At 48.6% G+C, this 24142-nt stretch overlaps 6 protein-coding genes across 6 annotated transcripts; 2 read left to right on the forward strand and 4 right to left on the reverse strand.

The window, feature by feature from the left end:
- Nucleotides 1-271: 271 nt before the first annotated feature.
- On the forward strand, nt 272-3050 carry DEU56DRAFT_941592 (uncharacterized protein; the record flags this gene model as incomplete). The annotated part of the gene is made up of 4 exons (XM_041358929.1): nt 272-484; nt 722-1060; nt 1916-2059; nt 2112-3050. 4 exons carry the CDS (start codon nt 272-274, stop codon nt 3048-3050), a joined length of 1635 nt encoding a protein of 544 aa, XP_041209546.1.
- A 3055-nt stretch (nt 3051-6105) lies between these two features.
- DEU56DRAFT_911690 (uncharacterized protein) lies at nt 6106-6324 on the reverse strand (the record flags this gene model as incomplete). The annotated part of the gene is made up of 2 exons (XM_041357313.1): nt 6106-6117; nt 6169-6324. The coding sequence occupies 2 exons, from the start codon at nt 6322-6324 to the stop codon at nt 6106-6108; spliced, it is 168 nt and encodes a 55-aa protein (XP_041209547.1).
- A 1194-nt stretch (nt 6325-7518) lies between these two features.
- DEU56DRAFT_734807 (uncharacterized protein) lies at nt 7519-10633 on the reverse strand (the record flags this gene model as incomplete). The annotated part of the gene is made up of 11 exons (XM_041348405.1): nt 7519-8019; nt 8066-8389; nt 8455-8664; nt 8720-8899; nt 8947-9043; nt 9094-9251; nt 9303-9504; nt 9557-9753; nt 9807-9992; nt 10052-10233; nt 10339-10633. Coding segments are annotated over 11 exons (2532 nt in total), but the record flags the coding sequence as incomplete, so codon positions are not given.
- A 1318-nt stretch (nt 10634-11951) lies between these two features.
- DEU56DRAFT_734848 (uncharacterized protein) lies at nt 11952-13510 on the forward strand (the record flags this gene model as incomplete). The annotated part of the gene is made up of 5 exons (XM_041348407.1): nt 11952-12255; nt 12327-12488; nt 12547-12712; nt 12765-12811; nt 13137-13510. 5 exons carry the CDS (start codon nt 11952-11954, stop codon nt 13508-13510), a joined length of 1053 nt encoding a protein of 350 aa, XP_041209549.1.
- Nucleotides 13511-13906: 396 nt separating this feature from the next.
- Nucleotides 13907-14158, reverse strand: DEU56DRAFT_691019 (uncharacterized protein; the record flags this gene model as incomplete). Its single annotated transcript, XM_041347131.1, has 1 exon — nt 13907-14158. A coding segment is annotated over one exon (252 nt), but the record flags the coding sequence as incomplete, so codon positions are not given.
- A 7115-nt stretch (nt 14159-21273) lies between these two features.
- On the reverse strand, nt 21274-23397 carry DEU56DRAFT_797792 (amidase signature enzyme). The gene is given in 8 exon segments (XM_041352959.1): nt 21274-21538; nt 21598-22042; nt 22094-22181; nt 22237-22312; nt 22361-23153; nt 23213-23312; nt 23328-23353; nt 23373-23397. The coding sequence occupies 6 exon segments, from the start codon at nt 23245-23247 to the stop codon at nt 21281-21283; spliced, it is 1695 nt and encodes a 564-aa protein (XP_041209551.1). The 5' UTR covers nt 23248-23312; nt 23328-23353; nt 23373-23397; the 3' UTR covers nt 21274-21280.
- Nucleotides 23398-24142: the final 745 nt, after the last annotated feature.

The raw sequence follows: 24142 nt of genomic DNA on the forward strand, positions 1-24142 counted from the left end.
ATAATCAATTGAAACTTCCCCAATTGGAGGGTTAAGCGAGTGCATGTACTTAGACTCTCTTAGAGCCCGTTCAGCAACTGATGTTTACAAATATTTGAGAACGAAATGTACGAGCGGCATGCAAGCCGGTATGTCGGAGTTTCAATAATCTCTCCCTCTGACTATGAACATACCTTGTACCACCACCTATCGACTCACCCCCCAGCAGCGAAAGCGCATCTTCGCAACTGTAACTGTACTCCTAGTGTGCGCTCAGTTTCAACTTATCAACATGGCTCGAAAGGACGAAAACAAGCAGCCCAAAGCCCAATGGAATGAAGCTGAAGTTGACGCCCTGCTAGACTATCTTATCACCCAGAAATCCAAGATCGCTGGAACCACCTTCAAGGATGAGGTCTTCAACGAGGCTTCGAACATGATTGCAGGAATGGGGACATATGGCCCATCCAAAACCGGACCGCAATGCAAGACGAAATGGGCATCGGTATGTGTTCCCATGTAGTGATGTGCACGGCCCGGCTTCAAGCCGTGGGCCGAGCCAAGCCAGGCCAAATTAGGCCGGGCCAAGCCAGGCCACACTGACGGCCTAACCAGGGCTTTGGCCCGGCCTGGAATTCTGAAAAGCCAAAGCCGACGGCCTGAGCCGCGGCTTTTAGCCACCTCGACCATCGACAACGACAATGAACATTGGTATGTCTTTCTCCACTGTGTCAATTTCTAGTGTTTGACGATCTTCATGCAGGTATTGTTTGTTGCTCCGCGGTCGCCAGCAGATCGTCCACACCCTCAGCCTAATACCATACCAGGCGCAAGACCTGCGTATTCAGCCCCCTCGACGTCCACGACACCTATTGCTCTTGATACTTGTACTACTGCGGCAGGTGCAGCAAGCGCGCAGCCACGGCCCCTTCCATGGTGGGCTCGTTTGCAAGATCTCATTTTTTCGACACCTATCCATTTTATCTACCAGGCTGGTCTGTTCTCTGCCGCCAACACTGCGTTCATCATTGCGATGCAGCCGAATGCTGTCGATACCACCATCACCCACCCTCGACCGTATGTGTGTGTACACGTATACACTCAATCCCTATCCCTGCCGCTGTCGACCACAACATCCCGTCGCTCCCCACCTTCAAGCACCACCCCAACAACCTCCTGCAACCCTGCTACTACCACCCTCACTACTCACACCGACTCACCCAACCAAGACCCATCCTGTCGTCGCCCCACACCCAATGAGGACTTTCCTCGTGCTCCCACTAACCTGATGCTGCCGCCACAATCTACCGCTCTCTCTCGTTGCTGACCTCGATCTCTTGCACCTCCTGTCACTCTCGCACGGCCGCTCGTTCCCTTTCACCACCTGATGATCTCTCCTCGACCGCCGGCAATTTCTCGTTACTCTGGCACAAAAGTCATTAATGTCAGCATAAAAATCAATAAATTTTCGTTACTTTACTGTGATCAGAGTCTTGACCGCCATCAACATTTTACAACTAATCAGGCGCCAGGCACCAACATAAGGCCCATCTCACAGCACTTGTAGTGGAGCAAACAGCATTAATATATTGCGCGCAGGGGTATAATACATCAAAAAATTGCTGAATACCTCGACCTACCCTGATGTCGTGAGGGCAGTGCTATCGATCGCTGCGATTTGCGTTCTGAGGCGCACACTGGCAGGTGAATCTTGTCAGAATCATACATTCCCTACTCGAGCCGCGGCTCAGGCCAGAGCCGGGCCAAAGCCAGCCGTCATTTGCGGCTTTGGCCCGGCTTTGATTTTTTGCAGGCCAGAGCCGTCTGAAGCCAGGCCAAAGCCGTGGCTTTTGGGCCAAGCCGGGCCGGAACATCACTATTCCCATGTCATTATCAGCAGTGACTGCTCACTAAGATCTACACCACCCACATACAGCTCAAGCAGACTCACAATGCCATCGAGCGATATTGTAACAATCGATCTGGTTGTCATTGGGACAATGTCAATGGAGCAAATATTCAGGGGGAAGCGGCGGAAGTTCAGTGGGGACAATTTCTCAGCGCCAGTGTGGCCAACAAGGTATGTGAACATGTTCAGAGATCTCCAGCTGCTGCTTACCTTTTGTTTTGAGGCAATGCGATTCTTCAAAAACACTGGGTGGAGATTTTGGCCCAAGATGTTGGAGATCCTGCCAAATGGGAGTGGCGCTGAGGGCGCTGCCGCCTATAACCCGGCTTTGTTAGCCGCACAGGAATCAGCACCTGCCGCTTCCGCCAGCGCTGAAGCCAGTGGATCAGTGCTTCCCACTCAGGCATCGGCACCCGCTGCTTCTGCCAGCGCTGAAGCCAGTGGCTCAGTGATTCCCACTACTCATGCTGAGGCAAGTGGCGAGGCTATGGGTCTTGCCATTGGCGTGCCCGGCGCTCGCAATGCGGGTGGTGTGCCCAGTGCTCGCACAGCTGCGAGCCCCGGCTTCGAATGGGACCAAATCATGTCTGCCCTTCCATCCACTGATCCTGGAATGGTAGCTCGCGCTTCCACGAACATCCCCCCTCCCCCATCGTCAATCGCATACACTCACAGTAGCACCGGAAAACGTTCGCATTCCGACATGGTCCTTTCCTCCACTACCACCCAAACTTCGGTATCGCAGGTGAATTCCCCCTCCCTCGACAAAAAGCCGAAGTTGTCGACGCGTGGTGGCAGCTCTATGTCGCGTGTGACTAGTCAACGCACAGGCACCAAGGCCACCAAGGACACCGCGAACAACGCCGCGAATACCGCTGCATTCATGAACCTTCAAGGTTCCATCAACCGCTTGACGGACAGTCTCGAGACGTCGATGACCAAGACCGATGATGGTCGGGTAGCGGATGAATGCACGCAGGCCTTAGACATGATGCAAGATGACGAGCGCATCTCGCCGTCTGACAAGGTCACCCTCATGAATGTGTTCGCGAGGAGCCCAGCGGTCTCTTCCACCTACTTGGTCAGCAGGCCAGAGAATTGTATACCTTACTTGGAATCAGTCCTCCGCCAGGCTGCCAATGGGGTGTACGGCGCGCTGTAATAATTCATACCTCACGTTCCTTCATTCTTTGCATTCGTCGTTTTTCGTTTTTAGTCACTTCGATATGCAGCGCATCTTCGTTTGTAGCACAATGTAAACTACCATACATTGTGAAAGTTATAGAACATCTTCGTTGGCATCATCCTCGCTGCCATAGTACTGATCTATGTCTTCCTCTTCCTCTGGGCCTTCATCAATTTCACGCTCAAGTAAGATCCTCTGATAGTCTTCCCACATCTCCATGGCCATGCGGTCGCGAAAATTGTTTGCATTTGTATCATCCTCAACAATCATATCATGATCAGGTTGATCATGATACACATCATTGGGTTGCCCTTGATTGGTGGGGTTGTCATTGAAGACAGCCCTCTGAGGCAGAGGCCCTTCACCTGGGTCCTGGGTACATATGTAGTTGTGTAGAGCACATAGTGCTGCAGGAATACGAGCTTGAATTCCAATCTTGTACTCAGGGGATATCAAAAGGATGCGAAAGCGCCGCTTCACAACACCAAAAATCCGTTCGATAACATTGCGAGCAGATGCATGACGAAGATTGAATAGTTCTTCCTTGTTGACAGGCCTAAAAATATTATTGGATGAGCTGGACTACAAAAGAGAACTGTAAATCATACCTGACATTGGCACGACCCCATTCAGCCAGATGGTAACGAACACCACGGTAAGGGACCAAAAGCTGTGGGCATGAGGGGAACCCTAGGTCTGCAAGAAGATATTTTCCTAGTGGGATATCCAAGCCATTGTTACGAGCTTCGCCCCAGAGCCGTGAATCTGTTGCTGATCCCTCCCATCCCGTAAGTGCAAACATAAACTTGAGGTCGAAGTCACAAACAAAGAGACAGTTTTGAGAGACAAAACCTTTTCGGTTGTAGTAGAGGTGGCGGCTTGCTGATGGAGGGAATGCATGGATGTGGCTACCATCAATGGCTCCAATAGCATCACGAAAGTATGGCCAACGTTTTGGATTGTTGTGAATTGCACTGGAGACAGGTGCATTGACAATGGGAAGGTGAACGTGAGTGGTGTAGAAGGGGTGAGATGCAAATATATCTAGCATCTTTCGGAAATATCTAATAGGCAGAGTAAGCTGAGGTGTAAGACATACATGAAATCACATACTTTGAAATAGTAGCATTTGATCGCTGGAATCGTTCTCCAACATGTCTGACAGTTAATCCTGTTACACAGGTGTACAGAAAAATGGCCAGCTGTTCTTCGAGCGACACATAGCGTGAATCAGTGTGCCCAAGGTCGCGAAGGTCATTGATCAAGCTCGCAAAAACATGAGCATTGACACCAAGCTCACAGCGGATACGTTCCGGGTGGCCAGTGATTAATTCAATCACCCACTCTTGCCCTGTGAGGGCTGATGTATGGTAGGGCTCGCGGTCAGATGGGGGGATCTGCTGCTGAAGAATCTGTGCTGTGGCAGCAAGTAGTATATTGAGGATAAGAGCAATGTAGCGAAGAATGCGTTGGCGAACTGCAGCTTGTGCCTGGTGAGTCTGGTCTGCAGGTTGAGCTAGATGGGTCACAAGAGGTCGAACAAACTGTGGGTGCACATGTCCTGGATCCATGGTAGCTTATAGTATAGCTACTAGACATGTATCTTATCACTATCGATCTTACCGACGATTTTGAAACTCCGCTTGAAACTCCGCATCACGTGCCACCAACAATTTCGTTTGGTTTTGCAACATTTCAGTTGCTGAACGGGCTCTTAGGCTTTAGTGACGCAAAAAATGTCGGAAATTTCTAGCGAGCCTCCGAAGTCAATTTAAGACATTTTAAGGGTACTTTTCACACGGTACCCTTTTAATACACACTAATGATGTAAGATAATATTTCAAGGCACTTATAATAGCTTGTCCCAATCATTAAAAGGCACTATAATGGTTCTGGACGAGCCACCTTTTAAGGGCATGAAATGATCATGTAAGCATTGTAAAGAGTCTTTGTGTGTCTCGATGCCCTTGCAAGACCAATATCCAGAATTTCAAAATAATAATAAATCATATTCATATTTATATTGATAAATGTAGTCAAAAATACAATTATTTTAAAAATCAAATCGGAGAGGGAGGGGTGGGCCTTCAATGTGTGAATATTGGGGGGAGCACTGGATGCAGATGGGATAATGGTCGTCTGGGAGCGAGAGGAGGGATGTGCAGGAGGGGTACAACAGACGACGCACCGGTACCGGTTGACTTGCACCAGGCGGGAGTACTGGGGGGGGGGGGTTCACTGACAACGCGCCGGAACCTGGTTGATTTGCACCAGGTGGGAGTACTGGGGGGTAACAGATGACACACCGGAATCCAGTTGACTTGCACCAGGCGGGAGTACTGGAGGAGGGGGGGGGGTGGGTTAACTGACAACTGGTGATGGGTAGGGATAATATATCTAGCAACCAACGATCAGCAGTTAGAAGTCAAATCATTAAGATAAAGATATTCACAGCACCAAGTTTTTTGCACGAGTTGATCCAGAACTGACAGATTGATTGTGTCGCTGATCCTGGACCTCGTTACAGTAAGTGAGGAGAGAAAATTGGTGGTCTCTTATGAGGGGGAGGTAGTGAAGGGTCTCGGGGAACAACCTAGCAACACCAGTCAGTGGACACGCAAACAGGGGGCTCCTAGATGCTCACCAGCTGCCGAAAGATATTCAGCACAACAATGAGAACCGGCGTATAAAAGAGTCCCAACAAAGCTGCTCTGCCAGGATTTGCAGTGACATACTGCTGCGCAGCGTCAATGAAAGCTGCAACGTAGCACACAGCTGGGGCACACAGCACCAAGTTTTTTGCACAAGTTGATCCAGAACTGACATATTGATTGTGTCGCTGATCATCTGGAAAACAACGATCAGCAGCTAGAAGTCAAATCATTAAGAAAAAGACATCCACAGCACCAAGTTTTTTGCACGAGTTGATCCAGAACTGACAAATCGATTGTGTTGCTGATCCTGGACCTCGTTACAGTAAGGAAGGAGAGAAAATTGGCAGCCTCTTATGAGGGGGAGGTAGTGAAGGGTCTCAGGCAACAACCTAGCAACACCAGTCAGTGGACACGCAAACAGGGGGCTCCTAGATACTCACCAGCTGCCGAAGGATATTGAGCAAAACAATGAGAACCGGCGTATAAAAGAGTCCCAACAAAGCTGCTCTGCCAGGATTTGCAGTGACATACTGCTGCGCAGCGTCAATGAAAGCTGCAATGTAGCCCGCAGCTGGGGCAGTCGAATCGAACAGCATGAAAGAATGAGGACAAGATGCAAAGATTGTCAATATAATGATAAGCTCACGCTTGCCATGATCTGAATCATGGAGTCCTTGACAGCGACAATTTAAACTTCATGTGAGTGATAGAATGAAAATTTAAACACGATTTACTAATATTAGCAGTCCTGATGATAGGTTGGGAAGGAGGAATGATTATTGTCATTATTCCCGAGATGATTGGCAGCATCGTTGGTATAATATGAACTAGTTAAAACTTAAAAGCCTGCTGCAATTGTCGAACTTGACTTGTTTGTCATTGTTATGATCCGCCCATAAATGGAATGACTTACACAAACTTTCAAGGTCTCACTAGCCATTGAAACCTTTAATCCGACCTTTTGTCATATGGCAATATAAGCACGAACCAGTCTGGACTGTCCTCAGTGGTTGGTGAGAATAAAGTGATTCATTAACAGACTCAAAATCAACAACAATGCAAGCGGCCAGTAAACATGACAAAGGAAAATTGGACAAAAAATTGGAGAGGTAAAAGACTCGATCAATTAAATTGAGAAACAAAACCATGAGTAAGACAACGCGTGCAGTGTAACATTACCATGATTCACCTCGCCGACTTCTTAGGTCTGCCGCAAGCAGCACGTCGCTCGGCTGGCGGAGGGGCCAGCGGAATGATCAGATCTGCATCTGGGTATAGTTCGGGTTGAGTAATAGGCTGGATACCAGTAGTTTGGCGTTGACGAGCAGCGGGCGATCTACGACCACTGGATGCAGACGGCTCGGAGTCATTTTCCAACGACAACTGGCCAATATCAACTTGAAGCTGAGTTGTGGCAGAGGTGACGGCCCCTCCGAGTCCATGGCTAATGGACATGGTAGTATGATTGTTGGAGACAACATGAACCGGAGGTGTGGATACAGGAGCGGTAGTGGGAGAAAGAGTGGGAGCGATAGCAGGAGCAGGGGCGAGAGCAGGAGCAGGAGCATCTAACTGCTGGAGGAAATCGTCCTCCCAGGTGCGAGGTTGAGAGGATGGGGTCGAAGTGCTCACTGTAACTGAGCTTGCGCCGAAAACTTCCCTGTTGTAGTAATCCATCACACTGATGGCCCATGAGCTGCGTTTAAACAAACGTTCCAGGTAAAAGTCGTAGTCTTGCCCGTACTCGATCTTTGTGGCTGATCCAGTTGCCGTGAGTTCCTGATCGTGCGTCAATAAGAAATGCGCCTGTGAATGCATAAGTTATCAGTATACATGCAAATCCAAAGAAACCACATTGAGGAATGTAACACAATGTGAGTCAACATGTAGCTATCGATATGGTCAACAACGATAAATTCACCTTGATGTTCGCGGTCAGGGAACAAAACAGCACCACGGATGAAAGATGCGAGCAGAACAAATATGGAGTTTGCTCTAGGAACAGCCTTGACACGAGTGAACTTGAGTTCACGGTCAATTCTGCGAGAAATACCAGTGCCCGCAGTATATGGCTGGACCAGTGCGAACTCAAAAGACCCAACATCTGGGAGATGGCACTTGAACATGAGTATAAGCTTAACGAATACTGATCTTTCCGGATTGAGCTGTATGAGGGCGCAGTCATAGCGTGGTTGCCCGTGGAAACTCGGATTGCACCGAAGGTAATCGGTAGCTTGTTTCCAGTCAACGGTCGACTCATAGTTGACCTTGAGGTAGTGATGTGCGCAAATCTGGAAGAGAGTCAATTCAAGGCATCAAAAGATACAATCAACACACCTCGAAATTGGCGGGTAGGGTAATCCATCTCCTCAGTTCATATCCATACCCAGGCAAAGATGTATTGTGAAATCTGGAGAACTTCCTACGAAAGTCTTGAAAAGCACGGTCAGTCGGGCTACAGATATTCTCGATGTCTTGGATAGATTTGAGTTGCTGCGGCGAGCCAAGTTTGATATGTCCTTGTGCAACAGCTGGATTGTCTTGAGCCGCAGCGTCCAGATCATCAACTTCATCGTCCTCGAGGTTGCGCTGCTTGTCAAATGTGTCAACACGTCCTCTCAACAGGTTGATTGCGAATTTATTTTGGTTGACACGAAGAATCTACGGTATTGTTCAGTGGGTCTACCAAAAGGTGACACAATGTAAGGCATAATATCACAACTCACCTGTTCAGCCACTTTCTTTCTGTTCGATTGGCGCTCGTAAGCCTCCTTCAAAGGGCCATGAAGCTTCTCATTTGGACGAGTACTGTAGTTGCATGCCGCGCCCTTCATCCGGATGTCGCGGGTCACGTGTTTCCAGAGGTGAGTCTTTGGGAAGTCCCAGTCGACTCTTAAATCTTCGATAGGAGATTCTGCAGCACATTGCGCGTAGTCCTAGAGTGAGAAACAATTGGTTAAGTTCTATTTCAGCAAAGGAACAAGATCCTACCTTGAGTGCATCATTAAAAACAAGTAATTCGGCTTCAATGGCGTTCAACGTGCTTGTTGTATGCACGTTAAACCCAATATAACTGTCAAGCTGCAGGTAGCTGCTGATGACACGAAGCAGTCGGTACCCGTCTGGGCTATCAGCTTGCTTCAAAATATTCAATGCTGAGTAGAGAGATTGCTTTGCAGCGGTTAGATAGAGCAACAACAAAACATAATGGTACATACTCTAGATAAATCCTGCATCTTATTTCCATCGCTGAATGACATGTGGATGACGGTGTTGAAGTGATTTAACTTGCGCCATCGAGGGAAGTTGGCAATTCTGCAAATGATGAGCGCAAGAGCCACAAAATCTAAATATATTTGACTTACTCCTCTTCAAACAATGACTCTGCCTCACGTCCCAAGAATTTGAGAATCTTCTTCAACTCGTTGAGTAGATGCTTCCAAATTCCCAAATGAAGAGCATGTAAGCGGTCGAGACTGATCGCATCATGAGGGTCAGAGTGCGAAACACTCCACAAGACGTTCTAAGTTCACAATTGATTAATGTAGATACAATATAAATGTATGTAGCTTACCTTGATAGGACGTAGTCCTAGCACCTTCAACAGTTCTTCACCGCGAGCCTTGCTTTCCTCGTAGACGTTAAGTGCAGCTATTGCGTCTTGCATTGATCTCAACCGAAACGACTTCGAGAGATCATGAAGTTCGTCAAGTGGTATGATGCATACCGGGCACAGGCATTTGCTATGATGGCCACGAATCAGCGACATCATACACCTACAGGGGCTGTTAGATCGAAGTTCGTGCACCGGTACACCAAATTACTTACTGTTCTTCATAGTCAGCGGAAAGTATCAGTAAGATGGGAAACAGCCAGCGCAGAATCTGGTCAAAGCACTTGAATGAATAGCCTGTCTTCGAGTATTGTGCGACCAGTTCCAAGAACTTCACAAATGACTCATGCCATATCACACGCTTGAAATTTGTGAAACCTGTCTTGCCGTTTTCGCTTGCGTCTTCGGAAACCTGTCATTATTCCATTCGTCAAATTAAGGTATGTTGAATATTTGATAACTTACGATAGGCAACAAACCAACTACACGGCCGCCGCCAATGCCCTCACCATTCCGAATTCCTACTGGTAAATTGGCACAACGTACCACAACGGGATACGCCTTTACTGTACCGTGTGATGATAGTCTTGTCTTGTCCGCATACAATATGAAGCAAAAGGGGGCCGCGACAAGACCATGCGGAAGACCGGACTATTGATTTTGAAAAACAACTAATCAGTGAGAGTACTTATGAAACAACCGTTACGTACCTGGACATCCCACCATTGATCGCCTGTCCACGGTTCATCGTAAAACCGTTCAAATCCCGTACTATTATGTTTGAATACACGTTGAGCGTCCCAGACGAAATGAGGTGCGAGCAAGGGATTTTCTAGTAAATCAAGGGCCCATTCCCATATGGGCAAAGAATGGACCTCATACACGCGCTCCTCTTGTTTGTATGGCACAGTAATCTTGTGTTGTGTAAACTAGACAGGTTTCTGTAACATAATGATCCAGAAGAAACATTAGCTACATACCAGCGTCACTTGAGTACTCGCGCTATGCAATGCATTGCGGAAATCAGCATCGTTTTTTAGTGTTATTTTAATCTGGCCTCTCGCGATGCGGGCAATCAGAGATAGTAGTCCATCAATATGCGACTTGTTAAGCGCAGCGTCCAGAGCAATTTCCGCAAATTTGAAGTCACCTCGTGAGGAGAAAGGGCGCCATGGCTCTTCATCAACACGAAGGCCATCGGGAGCATCATGTGCGTTAACGCGAAACTCATCGAATGCTTGGAACAGTGGTTCATGACCACTGGATGGATGATATTCCATTTTGAATTCGAGGGGCCGCTGGATAGACGCTGGAGGACCGGTTTCAACAGATGCTAGAGGACCAGGTTCAACAGACGCTGGTCGACTGAAAACTGTACAGAGAAATCAATCAGTAATGTAACAAACTATCAACACTAATATACTCAGACGTACCTGGGATGTTGACACTCTCATTCCCATGGTAAGATTCGAAATCATTCAGATCTAGGTCCATGGGATCAGCCGGAGCAGATAGGTCAGCTACGAGTGAATGACATTAGAGGTGCACGGGGAACAAAAAACGGGTGGATGCACCAGGAGGAATGGAAGAATCTACATTTGCAGCCGACTGACCATCGCTGGCGCTCAGTGACGGGCCAGCTATTGTTTCAGGAAGCCTTGTCACCTTACGAGCCTTCCTTCGAGCTAGATACCTCGATAGATCAATAAAACAAAGCGCTGACTAGTTATTGATTGGTAGATAAATTCAACTCACCTTGTTGCTGGTCCCTTTGATATTCGAGACCAAACACCTCCTGCTCCCTCTCAACATCCGCATGCTTCTTGCAGGTTGCTTCGTGCTTCTTGAAGCCCTGGGGCTTGAACTTCCCGTCACAGTGAGGACATAAGCGCCGTCCTGTAAGTGTTTCCTCTGTATAGTTATACTTGCTTCTAGATGGTGCAGTACGATTCGGAGCCATAGTAGTAGCTGCGTGACAACAATGATGATAGAGCTTAGTGTGGGCAAAACAAAGTGTTTCAGAAGATTTGAATGGTATTGATATGACTCCGAATTGGCACGTCGTTGATACTAAGGCATAATGATAGTACTTCTCACGATCACAAGACATCTAAATTATCTCATGTGTCCTTGAAAGGTACGTTATAACGTGCCTTTTAACGCATGTGATCAAACTTGTAAGCCGGCGGCATTAAAAGGGCACTTTACCTTTTTCCGACATTAACTCTGTAGTTCCATGTTTTCGTTCCCGCGCTATGAGTATGCTCGCAGATTGCAGCACTCGCTGGATGCTCCGAGCGATTCCAGAAATATCTCTAGTGAGAGCACGAATCTGCAAAGCATTAGGTGAGGTTGTGACGGGTCACAAGCTTAAGGTATTTTCGTATTTTCGGTATGATTTGGCCTGAGCAAATAGGTACAAATAGGCTTTGCGGAAATGCAACTACGCAGTTTTTTTGAGGGCACCTGATTTCTCGAAAGTCCGGTCTGTCTGTCTGTCTGTCTGTCTGTCCGGTCCGTCTGCCTATTCCGGCCGACCACAAATAGCACCAAACATAGTCTTTCTTTTGTCACTAGTAGTGCGGCTCATAGTATTAATTGGTTGCTACAATGGTCGAGCTTGTATGTTTAGGCCAAGCACTCTCAAATATCCATGGACTCTCACTCGAGACTATTCTGACCTTTGTTACCTTGGCCTCTGCTGTCAAGGAAGACATGATATTAGCCCAGCCTGCAACATATGATGTATCTACACCTCCGGACTTCATGCCTCCTAGCGTGTCTTTGTTTTTGGGCTCCGCATGCTCCCTGACACAAGACTCAGTGCGAATCTGCTGGTCCACCTTAAAACACGATATCTGGAAAGACAGATTCACGCTGCAGCACAACACCCACTCACTGTTCAAACAATTCGGTTATCCTCATGGCCTGAGTCAGTGCCGGTGTGAATTTGACTCAAGTCGTTACTGACGGAGGACTGTATAGCCTACAAGACATTCTACCCTCTGTTCAAGATGTGCACAGAAGCAACTTGTGAACGACGAGCAAACGGGTTGCTTTTGAACAAGGTTGAACAAGTCCGAGTTGTGTATGTGAGTCTCGAACATGGGACAATGCCTGCATATGATGTTGCAATGCGATGCGAATGTGCGTGTTATGTCCGTCTCATTGTAGCTAGCCGAAGTCAATGTTGAATGGGTGCCAGGCTGCAAAATCACTTATCACCACAATTACAAAGTCAGTCACGGTGATAAGGACCGTATCTACTACGACTACACGGAAGGACTGCCTGATGCCATTCAAGTTGGTACGCACCACTATGTTGATATTGGGGTGGGTCAGCTCTGGAAGACCATGATGCATGTCGCTTGGTGCGTTTACATTGCCGCACTGTCTAAGTCGGGTAACTGACCATATCTCAAGCACGTCGGGAACTAACTGTGCCCGAATCTACAACTCTTCTGTCAGCCGTCAAAACGAGTTTCCTCTTCAGTGGCCTTCGCCTGAGGTCACACTGGACCATGTTTGGGATACCTTCATAATTATCTCTCTTCTCGAGGACTGCCGTCATCGCAAGCGCTCCCTCATCGTCAAACAGACCGGGACTCAATCAGAGCGGTTCAATGATGCCATGGCACATCGCAACCAGCGTATGCGTTCCTTCGGGCAGCCTGATGCTCGCCATCACAAATGCACAAAGTGTTGCCGTGTATATGAGGCTTCTACTGATGCAGGTCTATCCGTCAATAAATTACACTGTCGACAATCTCATTGACGTAATTTTTGTCTCTACAGCTGCACAGTTTGTTCGCATTGTTGTTGTTGATGGGGTCACAGTCAGCAGACCATGCTGCTCAGTTCCTTACTGCTTCGAGTCTCTGCGGTCAGTAAATGACCGCTTTTGTCATTTGCATATGGCCGAGCATGGGAACCAGTGCGCAATCATCAGCTGCACCAACAGTATTACCCCAGGCAGCAAGACATGTCAAGACCCGGACCACAAGGCTGTTGAGGCGGTGCATGCCTTGCGTGGTCAATCACATTTCCAGCTTCGTGAACGACTTGAGCGGTCTCGTGCCATCGTGGATAATCCCGCTCGTGTGATTCCTAAGAGCGCTGTACCTGACGGCGATATGTCAGACGAAGGCCTGCAATTTCCGTGGAGGTGACGGTGAGATCAGAGGTGTGGATGAACGTCGATGAGCTGGATGCTTGCGGTGAGTCGTGATGATGACAGGTTGGTCGCTTGCAGGTTCTTCATCAAGGGCATCAGTGCTGGCGCTATGTTGGCGGCTGTGGATGCCGCCAGTGCGTGGCCTCCGGATGGGTGAGGGTGAGTTAGTACCATAGAGCATTTGATCGACCTCAAGTTCACTTGATGACGGAACTAGTGAGGTACGAGGTGGTGGAAGCTGCAACCAGGAAGGGAGAGTTGGAGGGGATGGTTCGAGTCCAGCTGGTTGTTGGCTCTCTCGGTTGGCAGCACAAACATGTGCACGGTCAGCGGCAAGGTGAGTGCGCATGTTTGGCTGAGTACTACTCGCATCGCGTGGCGACAAAGTCAGAAGGAGCTCGTCTAGCTCGTGGCAATCTGTGACGCGGGCATGCTTCAAGAACAACACGTCACCCTCACGTACAACAACCATATGGTCCTGGCGGATGCCCTGCCAATGGCATGTTGATGTGTTGAGGAGCTGGAGTAAAGATGGCCTCACAGCGAGCTCATCTACTTCACTGTGATGGACAGCGGGTAGCCCGAGTTCTGCAAGGACCTCGTACGAGCAGTAGAAATGCGGGAAATGGAAGCCGCCTTGAAAAACAAAGCATGTGGCAGGGGAACCATCCTACAATGATCTTGGTGAGAAAAATGAGATAATGATACAAAGAAAACATACCTCTAAGAAGCCGTAAACGGTGACACTATACTTCGCACGTCATGCACTCTCTATCCGCGCAGCGTCACGACGGCGGTCTTCCTCCTCTAGCGACTGCTCACGGGCGATTTGTTGAGTGAACTGGGGTGGCATCTGTCGTGCAAATCGTGGTTTGAGGGTACACGATCCAGATGTGCCGGCATCCTGGACAGGAGGAGGATCTGAAGATATCAGTTGATCAATCTCATCATCTTCAGACACCGCACGGCCCTTGCCCTTGTCAGCAGAGGTTGCGGCGGGAGCTGATGGTGGGGGTGCAGGCGCAAGATCGTGTAGGTCGTGCAGTTCGTCATTGTGTGGTTCGTCATCCAACACGAGGTTTTCTGTTGATGGGCCATGCATATCAATGTGATCTGCGACCCCTTGACAGCCACCTAAGGCACGACAGTGCTTGCGGCAAACACGCCGCGAGCAAGCCGCATTGACTCTGTGGGAATTGCAGCCAATGACGAAGCACTTCACTTTGGGCCTCAATTTTCGATGCGGCGATTTGCGACGCCGAGAATCTGTGGCTTTGGGAGATGATGATGGGCTGCCCTTTCGACGGTAAGCAAAGCGGAAAAACTGGCAGTGCTTCGTGGTTTTGCTGCGCGTGTTCTTGCCACCATCAGGTTTTGTACACTGGATGATGATCGGTTAGGGAACAGAACACCGAGGGTGAAAGAAATAAACTTGCCTTGACCATCCACCGTCCTTGGTTTCCATTTTCATAGCTACGACATATAAACCACTTGAGCTCGTCACCACATGTATCACATACTACCACCCAATCCGGCAGAGGACCATCACCCGAGTCACTTGAAGTTGACATGACTAGATAGACATGGTGGACCGGGGGTGGGTAATGATTAGTTACGACAAAAATCTGTATAGGTTACTGGGCGTGCATCGAAGATGAAAAGACAAATGACATACTTGGAAAACTATACAGGCAAACATACTGTTGTGGGTCGTGAAGACCAGGTAATAATGTTGATGAAGAGTGGGGCGGAAAGGCCGGCGGGCACCTCGCTGGTGAGGATGATGGTGGTTGGAGTAAGAAGGCAGCGTCTACCCTTAGAGTCTGTTCGGGATCACAATTTCGCCCAACTTCGAGAAATTCAGAAAAGAAAAAAACAATGTTAAGTAAGCACGCCCTGATCGGAGCTTGAAACCGATGTCACGCTGATCAGTTGTTATCAATATGCGCGTGTAGTATACGCACACCGCGGCCATGCTTTCCAACCTCTTGCTATACCGTGACAAGGTCGATGACGAGGATTCAACAACATCAGGCTCGAGGGATCATGAGAGGGATGAGGAGGACCAAGGAGATGAGGAAGATGAGTCTAATGAGGACTTGGAGGAGAGTGTAGAAGACGCTGAACAATCCGACTTAAAATTTCTCCAAGCCATCATTCAGTTCTTTCAGCGCGTGGTCTCGTCGGCTTCCGAAGTCATCAACATTGCGGGGATCGCTGTAAACGCATACACTACTACCTACTACGACAAACAACCCTATCACATGTCAATCCTGACGGGGGTTGGCTGGGTCAACGAACTGCTGAATGGCCATCCAGAGCGGATTCGATGTGAGCTCGGCGTGCATCGCCACGTATTCATCATCCTACTTCAATTACTTCGCAATGGCGGGATCAACGACTCAAAGCACGTCACCCTAGAAGAGCAGCTAGCCATCTTCCTATATGCCTGCGTTACAGGCATTTCTGTACGCCACCTTGCTGAGCGTTTCCAGCGCTCAAACGATACTATATCGAAGTGCGTCCCCCCACTCTTACCCCTAGCTATGCGTACTAATTTTATTCCTTTCAGATACTTCAAACGCATTCTCATCGCATTCTCCTCCCGCCCAATCTATTCCACTTACGTCCGGCTCCCCGACGCAGACACTCCGATACCCCCTCAAATTGTTGAGACAACGAAACTATACCCGTACTTCGCAAACGTTATCGGCGCTATTGACGGCACGCACATCAATTGCCATCCCTCAGCTGCTGATCGCGATGCCGCTCGTGACCGCAAAGGCAATTTAACTCAAAATTGCCTTGCTGCATGCGACTTCGACATGCGTTTCACGTACATGTTGAGCGGCTTTCAAGGATCCGCAGCGGACGCTCGTGTCTACAACGTGGCACGTCTCACTGATTTTACAATCCCTCCAGGCAAGGTTTACCTGGCGGATGCTGGATTTGGTGCATGCGACGAATTGTTCGTGCCTTATCGTGGTGTCCGCTACCACCTTGCTGAATGGGGCCGCGCAAATCAGGTGTATGTTGCAGTGAGTTGACTTATCACCCTGGCACAGTACTTACAATCTTTGCAGGCCTTGCAATGCCCAGGAATTATACAACCTACGCCACGCGCAGCTCCGCAATGTCGTCGAGCATATCTTCGGTGTCCTCAAAAACCGCTTTCGTATACTTCGGCTCCCTCCAGAGTACAATTCCGACATACAGGCCCGCATCCCTCCGGCATTGTGTCTCGTACACAATGTCATCCGCATCCACGACCCAGACGAATTACTCGACTATCGTGACGTGGAGGCGGATGAGTGGAGCGGTAACTATGATAGCGGCACACTCGCCGATGGACCTCCCACTGAAGCAGCACGCATTCGTGCACACGATGTTCGTGACGAGATTTCTCAGTCGATGTGGGATGACTACCTTGCGGAAAGGCGGCGCAGAGGAGCACCTGTGCCACCTGGTGCAAACTGAATAATATTGTCATTTTTTTGCTGTAGGTATCTAGTCCTATGTACAATGTATCTTGTCTTTGCTGCCCAATCATGATGATGTTTTCTGTCAACTTCAAGTATTGTATTGCGCGCAGATGTATTGTAAAGGTATTATAAAAGTTGCTGTTCGTTCGCACGCACTCTCCTTGCCTCCTGCAGGTGCTGCGCTAAAAATATCTTCCTAATACCATCTCTTGTAATGCTATTATACGCGTCAGCGATAGTGACGTCAGCTTGAAACAGCCTGATCATTGCAAAAGCGTCATAATCATCCAAGTCCTTCTCCTCTTGGACTCGAAGCATGGCGCGCCGCTTGCGGGATGGAACGGGCTCCATGATGTGGGCTGTGATGATGTCCTGAAGTGTGGATGACGCGGTAGATATTTCGCCGGACACTTTATCCCCCAACCCTTCCAAAGCCAGCGGCAGCGTGAGACGTTGTGATTTTGACGACCCTGACGCACTCTTTGCTTTTGAAGAGTGTGGAGGGCGGGACACGTATCGTTCACTATCGTCCCCGTCGGCTTTGCGCTTCACTGCGGTTGATGAACCAGGCGTGGAAATCGAGGGGGCAACAAAAGGCTGCATTGCAGCGTTGAAGCCTCTTGGCGTGACAGGTGTGATAGGCGCGGGGACAGGTAGGATAGGCGCGGGGACAGGTGGGGTATCGTTCGGTATTGGGGTGGTGCGCATGTCGTCATCATCGAGATCGAGATCGCGGAACTCGACCTGATGGAGCGCGTTCTCCAGTGACGACATGACATCGGCGGGGGCATCGGCGGTAGTATTTTGAGTTATGTCGCTACCAGTTGCTGTAGGAGTCGACGTGTTTGTGGTGAGGCTCGTGCCGGCATGAAACCCAACCCAGCTGCTCGTGTGTGTCGGAATGATCCCTCGCAGCGCCTCGTAATGTGACCAGCCTTTGTTTCTTAAAGGCTTCGCTGAGGGGTTATGCTGCGTGAATAATTAGTAAGGTAGAGCAGGGGAAATAGACGAAAAAAGACCTTGATAAAGTCCGCCCACATAGTCTCTGATTCTTCGCTGATGTTGGCTCCTAATTCCGGGTGGAATGATAGCCCCGAGGCATGGCTAGCGATTTTGTCGACCACCTGATACATCTTTTTGATCTAGAGATACATTAAATTATATCAGTAACGGCACATGTATCAATACAACAATAGTACTTACCCGAGTCCATTTGGATTGGCAGGCTTCGGGTGTCTTGGGAGCGCCTTCGGGGCATGGGCGTGTTGCCATCTCGGCGGCGGCACCAACCCAGAACGATTTGGTGAAGTTCATACCATCGCCACCTTTGGCGTGGTGTTGTACAGCGTATTCCACGAGCTTCCTCTCATCATCCAGAGACCATATGCAGCGGTCTTTTGCTGGTGCGGCAGTTTCCTGACTGTCAGTGGCTGCTTTCTTTTTACCTTTTCCTTTAGTCATAGTTGGGTGGAACCGGAGAGAGTATCGCGCTGATGAGTTTCGTGTCGAGGGCATGATTGAATCGATAAGAAGATGTCACACTGTGACCAGGGCACACGGCACACCGGCATGCTTACTTAAGTTGTTTTTTTCTTTTCTGAATTTCTCGAAGTTGGGCGAAATCGTGATCCCGAACAGACTCTTATCTCAGTATCTAATCGTGTTATTTGGTTGTGTTGTGTCAAATTGCGAACTCAGCTGGACGGACGGACGGACGGACCCCCCTGGCGGACAGGCGGACGGACAGGCGGACCTGGCGGACTTTCGAGAATTCCGGTTTCTTGGTTTTTTTATGCAACACACTGTAATATGAATTCCCTCAAAAGTACTACGTCTTGAAATAAGCCCACCCAATTACATAATATTGATATCATCCTGCCGGTACCTCACCGCAAATATATGAAGACCGGATGACAATGACATTTGGGAAAGCTCACCATAAAAGCGCTGAATGGTGGCATGTCTGCGCGAACTCCATACACCTCATCCCGATATGACCTACATCTCAAATGACCCCGCTTGGTGGTCGATCATCAGTGGTGCATTGCTTCTCGACTATTTTGTAGGTTCGTAGAGAGCAAGTGAGATGACGATGGCGACGTCTCACTGTTATCGACTGTGGTTTCACAGTTGCATCATTTGCTGTGGTGGTATACGACTGGGGTGAGTGAGATAATACGTTTCGAAGGGGTCATTGATATGTATATCGTGATACGGTATTCAAGCATTAACATTTGGACAAGAGGCAAGTTGATGTCATGACCTACGCAGCCATCTCACTGAGAATGCTTTAACAGTTCGAACTGGTCTGGGTGAGCGAAGTCTTATATCAAGTCCTCAAGCATGATGATAGAGTTGATTCGGGGCAGAAGCAGCACTGGTCCCTCATGACTCTGCTATATGTCTGTGTGAGTAACTCACGTTATGAGCGCAACAAGTTGTGCTGACTTGAACATATCTAGGTGCGCTATGTGGGAATACTATTTTCTATGTATGTTTGCGAGGCAGACTACATGAAGCTGCACTGTACTAATGAGCCATCTCTCATAATCAGCGTCCGCATACTGGGTATGCGGCCCCAAATATATTTGTTTCTCCTGACCGACGCCATGCAGAGACCTTCCCAGTCTCGATGACAGATCAAGTGGGTGTTCTGCACCGATGCCTGCCTCATTCAATTACTAACTGCACTCCTCGATAGGGGTGAGTGATATTCTCGACCGCCTTGTTTCTTCAAGATAACGACTTCAACAGCTGTAAGGTTTGAAGCACATACGTCATTCCACCAAATAACTGAGTTTTCAGGCACTATTCTTTGGTTCGTAGAAATATGGACGCCTGTCGTCATGATTGCCATGCTGAGCGGTGAGCTCAGTACCTTACTGATACTGAGTTGACTGAAAGATCACGCAAAGTCATCATGATGGCTCGGATACATGCCATGTATCAGCGATCTAAAAAAATGTTCATTTTTCTCGTTGTTGTCTTCCTGGCTTCCACAATCGCCACCGGAATTATGACAGTAATTGGAACCCTAGGTGCTTCGGGGGGTAAGCTTTAATAATTGATGAAGCACACGAGACTCATGGACAATTACCAGAGGAAGCGGTCCTTTCTGGCTACCATGTGTGTGGTACCCAAATTGACACAGACGGGGTAGATTTGCTTTTCGAGAGTATGATACCCACCACTGTATGGGAGATCATCACCTTTGTTCTTGCAGTTTGGATTGCTATAACACACTTCCGTGAACTGCGACAATCGCTGACAAAATCGACCATTGGGGACTGTTTCACGGTATTGATAAAAAGCCACTCGTTTTACTTTCTAGCGTGAGCTCTGTGATTTAGATGTTTTTGTCTTGTTTCGCTAAAGTTCCGTGTGTGATAGCTTTGCTGTTGTGACTTGCTTCTACCTTGGCGTACTATCTCCAAATATCCCGGTGCGGACCAGTGACTAGCATTTGCATTTGGACACTCATCATCATATCTACAGGATTCATTTCTCGCAAAAGTTGTTATCAGTACCGGAGTTCCCCAAGTTGCCCAGGTGTTACAGATATTCGTGCTGGGACCGCGTCTGATTCTCAGCGTTCGTCAATATCACGCTGATCTCGTGGCCAGGTCAGACGAGGGAACAGGCATGACGTCCATTGCTTTCCAGGCTGGCGGGGACATGTTGACTGGCAGAAATGTGTAGCACGGGAAAGGATCCCAATGATCAATCATGGTACTGTGCAGGAAACATGAGTATTGATCAGTTTCGTTGTGGTATTTATTTGGAGCCTCGTCGTTGTATTTATTTCGTATTTCGAAGCGATTGTAAGCAGAGGCTCGTCATGGTATTTATTTGGTGTTCGGAAGTGATTTGGCGGATCAAACTAGGTCTGGGCAAACCAATGTCGATCTGTTACCTGGTCACGAAGTCCCTCTATTGACACACGAGGAGTGACTGGAAAAAATGGACGCTGGCTGGGACGTGCTATACCAGCTTCGTCCAGATGAGAACATTGTATCAAATTCGCAAGTACACTTGGTGTATTTAGACAATTGTGCTGAGAGAAAGATGTCTTATAGTGAGAAATCTGTGATTTAGATATTACCTCTCCCGGGACGAACCACCCAGAACTTCTGGGATGGGATTTAAAATGAAACATGCTGAGGCGTTTTGTCCTTTGATTAGATTGCGACATGATATGTCCCTCTTTCTACAAAAGTTGCAATCATTCTGTTCTGTACAATAAAGTAACATGATATACAAAGGATTGGCATACCAGCACAATTCTATAACGGCAAACCGACATATCCAGCCCCTGCCTCCCTCAATAAGCGTTCGATCAATTTCATGCCCTCCAGGACACGCTCCTCTTCAAGCCGTCTTCCTACAATCTGCACGCCAATGGGGAGACCTTCCATAACACTTGCATCATACAACCGGTAGTAGTTCCGTTCGATGGCGTTTCGTGGGCGGAAAGTACGCGGGAGAGCATCAGCCGTCGCATCCACATGCGTGATCGGCATAACCCCCGCACTGTAATCAAGCTTTTCAAAAATTGAGAGTGAATCTCAGATAAGAGCCGTTGAAAAGGAGTGGAACATGCCAGATTGAATAGGAAGGTGTATCCACACGCTTTCCATCCGTGCCTCATCCCTCCGTGAGGAACAGCAGGAAGACTGTTTGGCACTGTGAGGATGAAGTCAACTCCCTCATCGCCCTGACGGCCTTCGACCTCCGCGTCCCGCCAGACTTTGAACCAGCGAGAACGGTAGTCCTCCCTTCGCGCAATCAAGGCATAGAATTCTGCTATGGTCTTCTCGTAATGAGTGTCGATCAGACCGGCATAGATGGGATCGCGACGTATATAGCGGTGATACCAAGCATAGAGCTTTATGACGAAGTAGGGGAGACGAAGGCCGCGGAACGCTGATGTCATTCCAGCATCGTTGGACTCAAATGCGTGATGGTTCTTGGAAGCCGTCTTGCCGCCATCAGCAAGGAGGAGCTGTGACGCGATTTGAAGGCCTTCGTATGGGCTCGGGCACTTCCTAAAGTCGGACGTCTAGGAAGCACTTTCAGAAAGAAGAGTTTTGACCTACAGAGTGACAACTTCGTGGCCGTTCTTCTCGAGTATCGCAGTAACCGTCTCCAATGCTCGCATACACGCAGGTGAGGGTTTCACGACCTCTGTGTGCAAACATGAATGTGCTGGGGTTAAACTCCATGGAGATGTTCCACTTACCGTCATCCCACAGGACACCCCATCTGATGGGGCGATCTTCCGGAAGTTTGACGTCTCTCCACGGAATTCTAAGAACCTGTATCATCATTAGCTTAATGACATGATATTCTAAGGTTTTAGTTACCGAGTAGTCGTAGTTCCAAGGCTTCATCTGGAACACAGCTCTCCAGAACGTCTCTAGATCTTCCAACGTTCTGGTCATAGGGTTATGTGTTGCAGGGACACCTTCCTGGCCAGGCACACTGGACGCGCTGCCTTGCTTCAAGAATCTATACATACTTGATTTGATCGAATAGACACCAGAGAAGTGCGCAGGGGCCCGAACGCTCCCCGCGCCATCTGTGCCTATCCCAAGTCTGGATGCACCGAGCGCAAGGAGTACAGCCTCGCCTGCTGAGGAGCCTCCTGGAGTATAGCCCTTCTTGTGGGGATTTTCGGTAGAACCGAAAACATCGTTTGTCGACTCCAGGGAGAGCATAGTCATGGGGACATTCGTCTTGACGTATGGAACGGCACCTGCATCTCGCAGTAACCTCACCAGTGCGCCATCGGCAGCCATAGGTTTGCCTACAAGAGCCGAATATCCCATGGAGGAATCCCAACCCTTCACGCTTACCAAGTCCTTGAGCGAGACTGGGACGCCCGCCAACGGACCTGATCGGTTCGCAGTGCTGGCCCAATTCTCTGCAGAGGCAATCATGACCTCAGTCAGGCAGTTTGTCTGAGCATGCGCCTGAAGGGCCTTCTTGGAGTAGGCCACGAGGATGTCGGATGGAGACAGGGATGATGTTTGCACGGCAGCCACCAGGGACGAAACTGAGCGAGACAGAATCTCTTTGTCCTGGGAAGTTAGAGGCTCATGGTAGATGGGTTTGAGGGATGCAATTCGTTCTGCTCGCTCTCGTTGCTTATCGCGACTAGTGTAATTATGATCATTGTCAGAGCCGAACGGTAAAGGAAACCGACAATGACTCACCAAGCGTGACGGTGCGACAAGTAAGAGAACAACATGGTCCCGAACTCGAGCCAACGACAAACCTTTCAGAAACCCCCGTCAGTTTGATGAGGGGGATGAGTGACATTACCACTAGACGTGTGAGAGGACTGCTGGCGAGGATGCTCACGAGTCTCTGCTTCTGAAGTTCTTATCACGCCCGCATGCAATGGACATGACGTTTTTAGCCTCTCGTACTTGGCAGACCAAAAAGGAAGATACTATGTTCCTTCTTGATGTCATAGATATGCATATGGGCCTTTGGTAAGTATGGAGACTCTCGGGCTGTTGACCGTGGCGGTGGAACGTAAAATTGGGTTCAAGTAAAATCATTGAACCCCCCTTGGAGGGGTTAGACGACCTTTGTCAGCATGGTTCCCGTCATGGTTGACCATGAATACTATTTGAATCATGATACCTAAGACATCAAGATGTCCTTTGCGCAGTTGGTCTGTATCAACCACAAATTTCAAATTTTCCCGGCGTTCAACTTGATATTTTCCGGGGTTTGCATCCACGAGGTACTTTTGCTTCCGCCGATTGCAACGAGGGTTTCTCCTTCATGTGATCAATGAGACAAGTACTGCCATCCAGCCTGATCATCATAAAAGCGTTAGGTGATTGTTTGTTTGCACAAACTGCATACACCCCATTCCATTATGACTGTAGTCGCAAATGATCCCAGTTTGTGGCCGTTGATCAGTTGGATTCAGATATTCGGCTATACCATAGGTTCGTGAAGAGTAAGTTGGATGATGTAGGTGTTGCATCATTGACTGTGTTTTCGCAGCTCCATCCTCTGTTATTGTAATATACGATTGGGGTGAGCGAGACGATACTTTCTGAGGGGATCATTAATATCTATACAATATTTAAGCATTAACGTTCGGACAAGAGGTCAGTTGACCTCGT

This window comes from Suillus clintonianus (genome assembly GCF_016758775.1).
Source record: "Suillus clintonianus strain FC179 chromosome Unknown DEU56scaffold_27, whole genome shotgun sequence".
In the NCBI taxonomy this organism is placed as follows: domain Eukaryota; kingdom Fungi; phylum Basidiomycota; class Agaricomycetes; order Boletales; family Suillaceae; genus Suillus; species Suillus clintonianus.

Excerpts from the sequence above, each read along its gene's own strand:
- DEU56DRAFT_797792 (XM_041352959.1), bottom strand. The coding sequence starts at position 23,247 with ATGTTGTTCTCTTACTTGTCGCACCGTCACGCTTG. Across the intron at positions 23,154-23,212 it reads TTGTCGCACCGTCACGCTTG|TCGCGATAAGCAACGAGAGC; the intron begins GTGAGTCATTGT and ends TAATTACACTAG. Across the intron at positions 21,539-21,597 it reads ACACCTTCCTATTCAATCTG|CTTGATTACAGTGCGGGGGT; the intron begins GCATGTTCCACT and ends ATTTTTGAAAAG.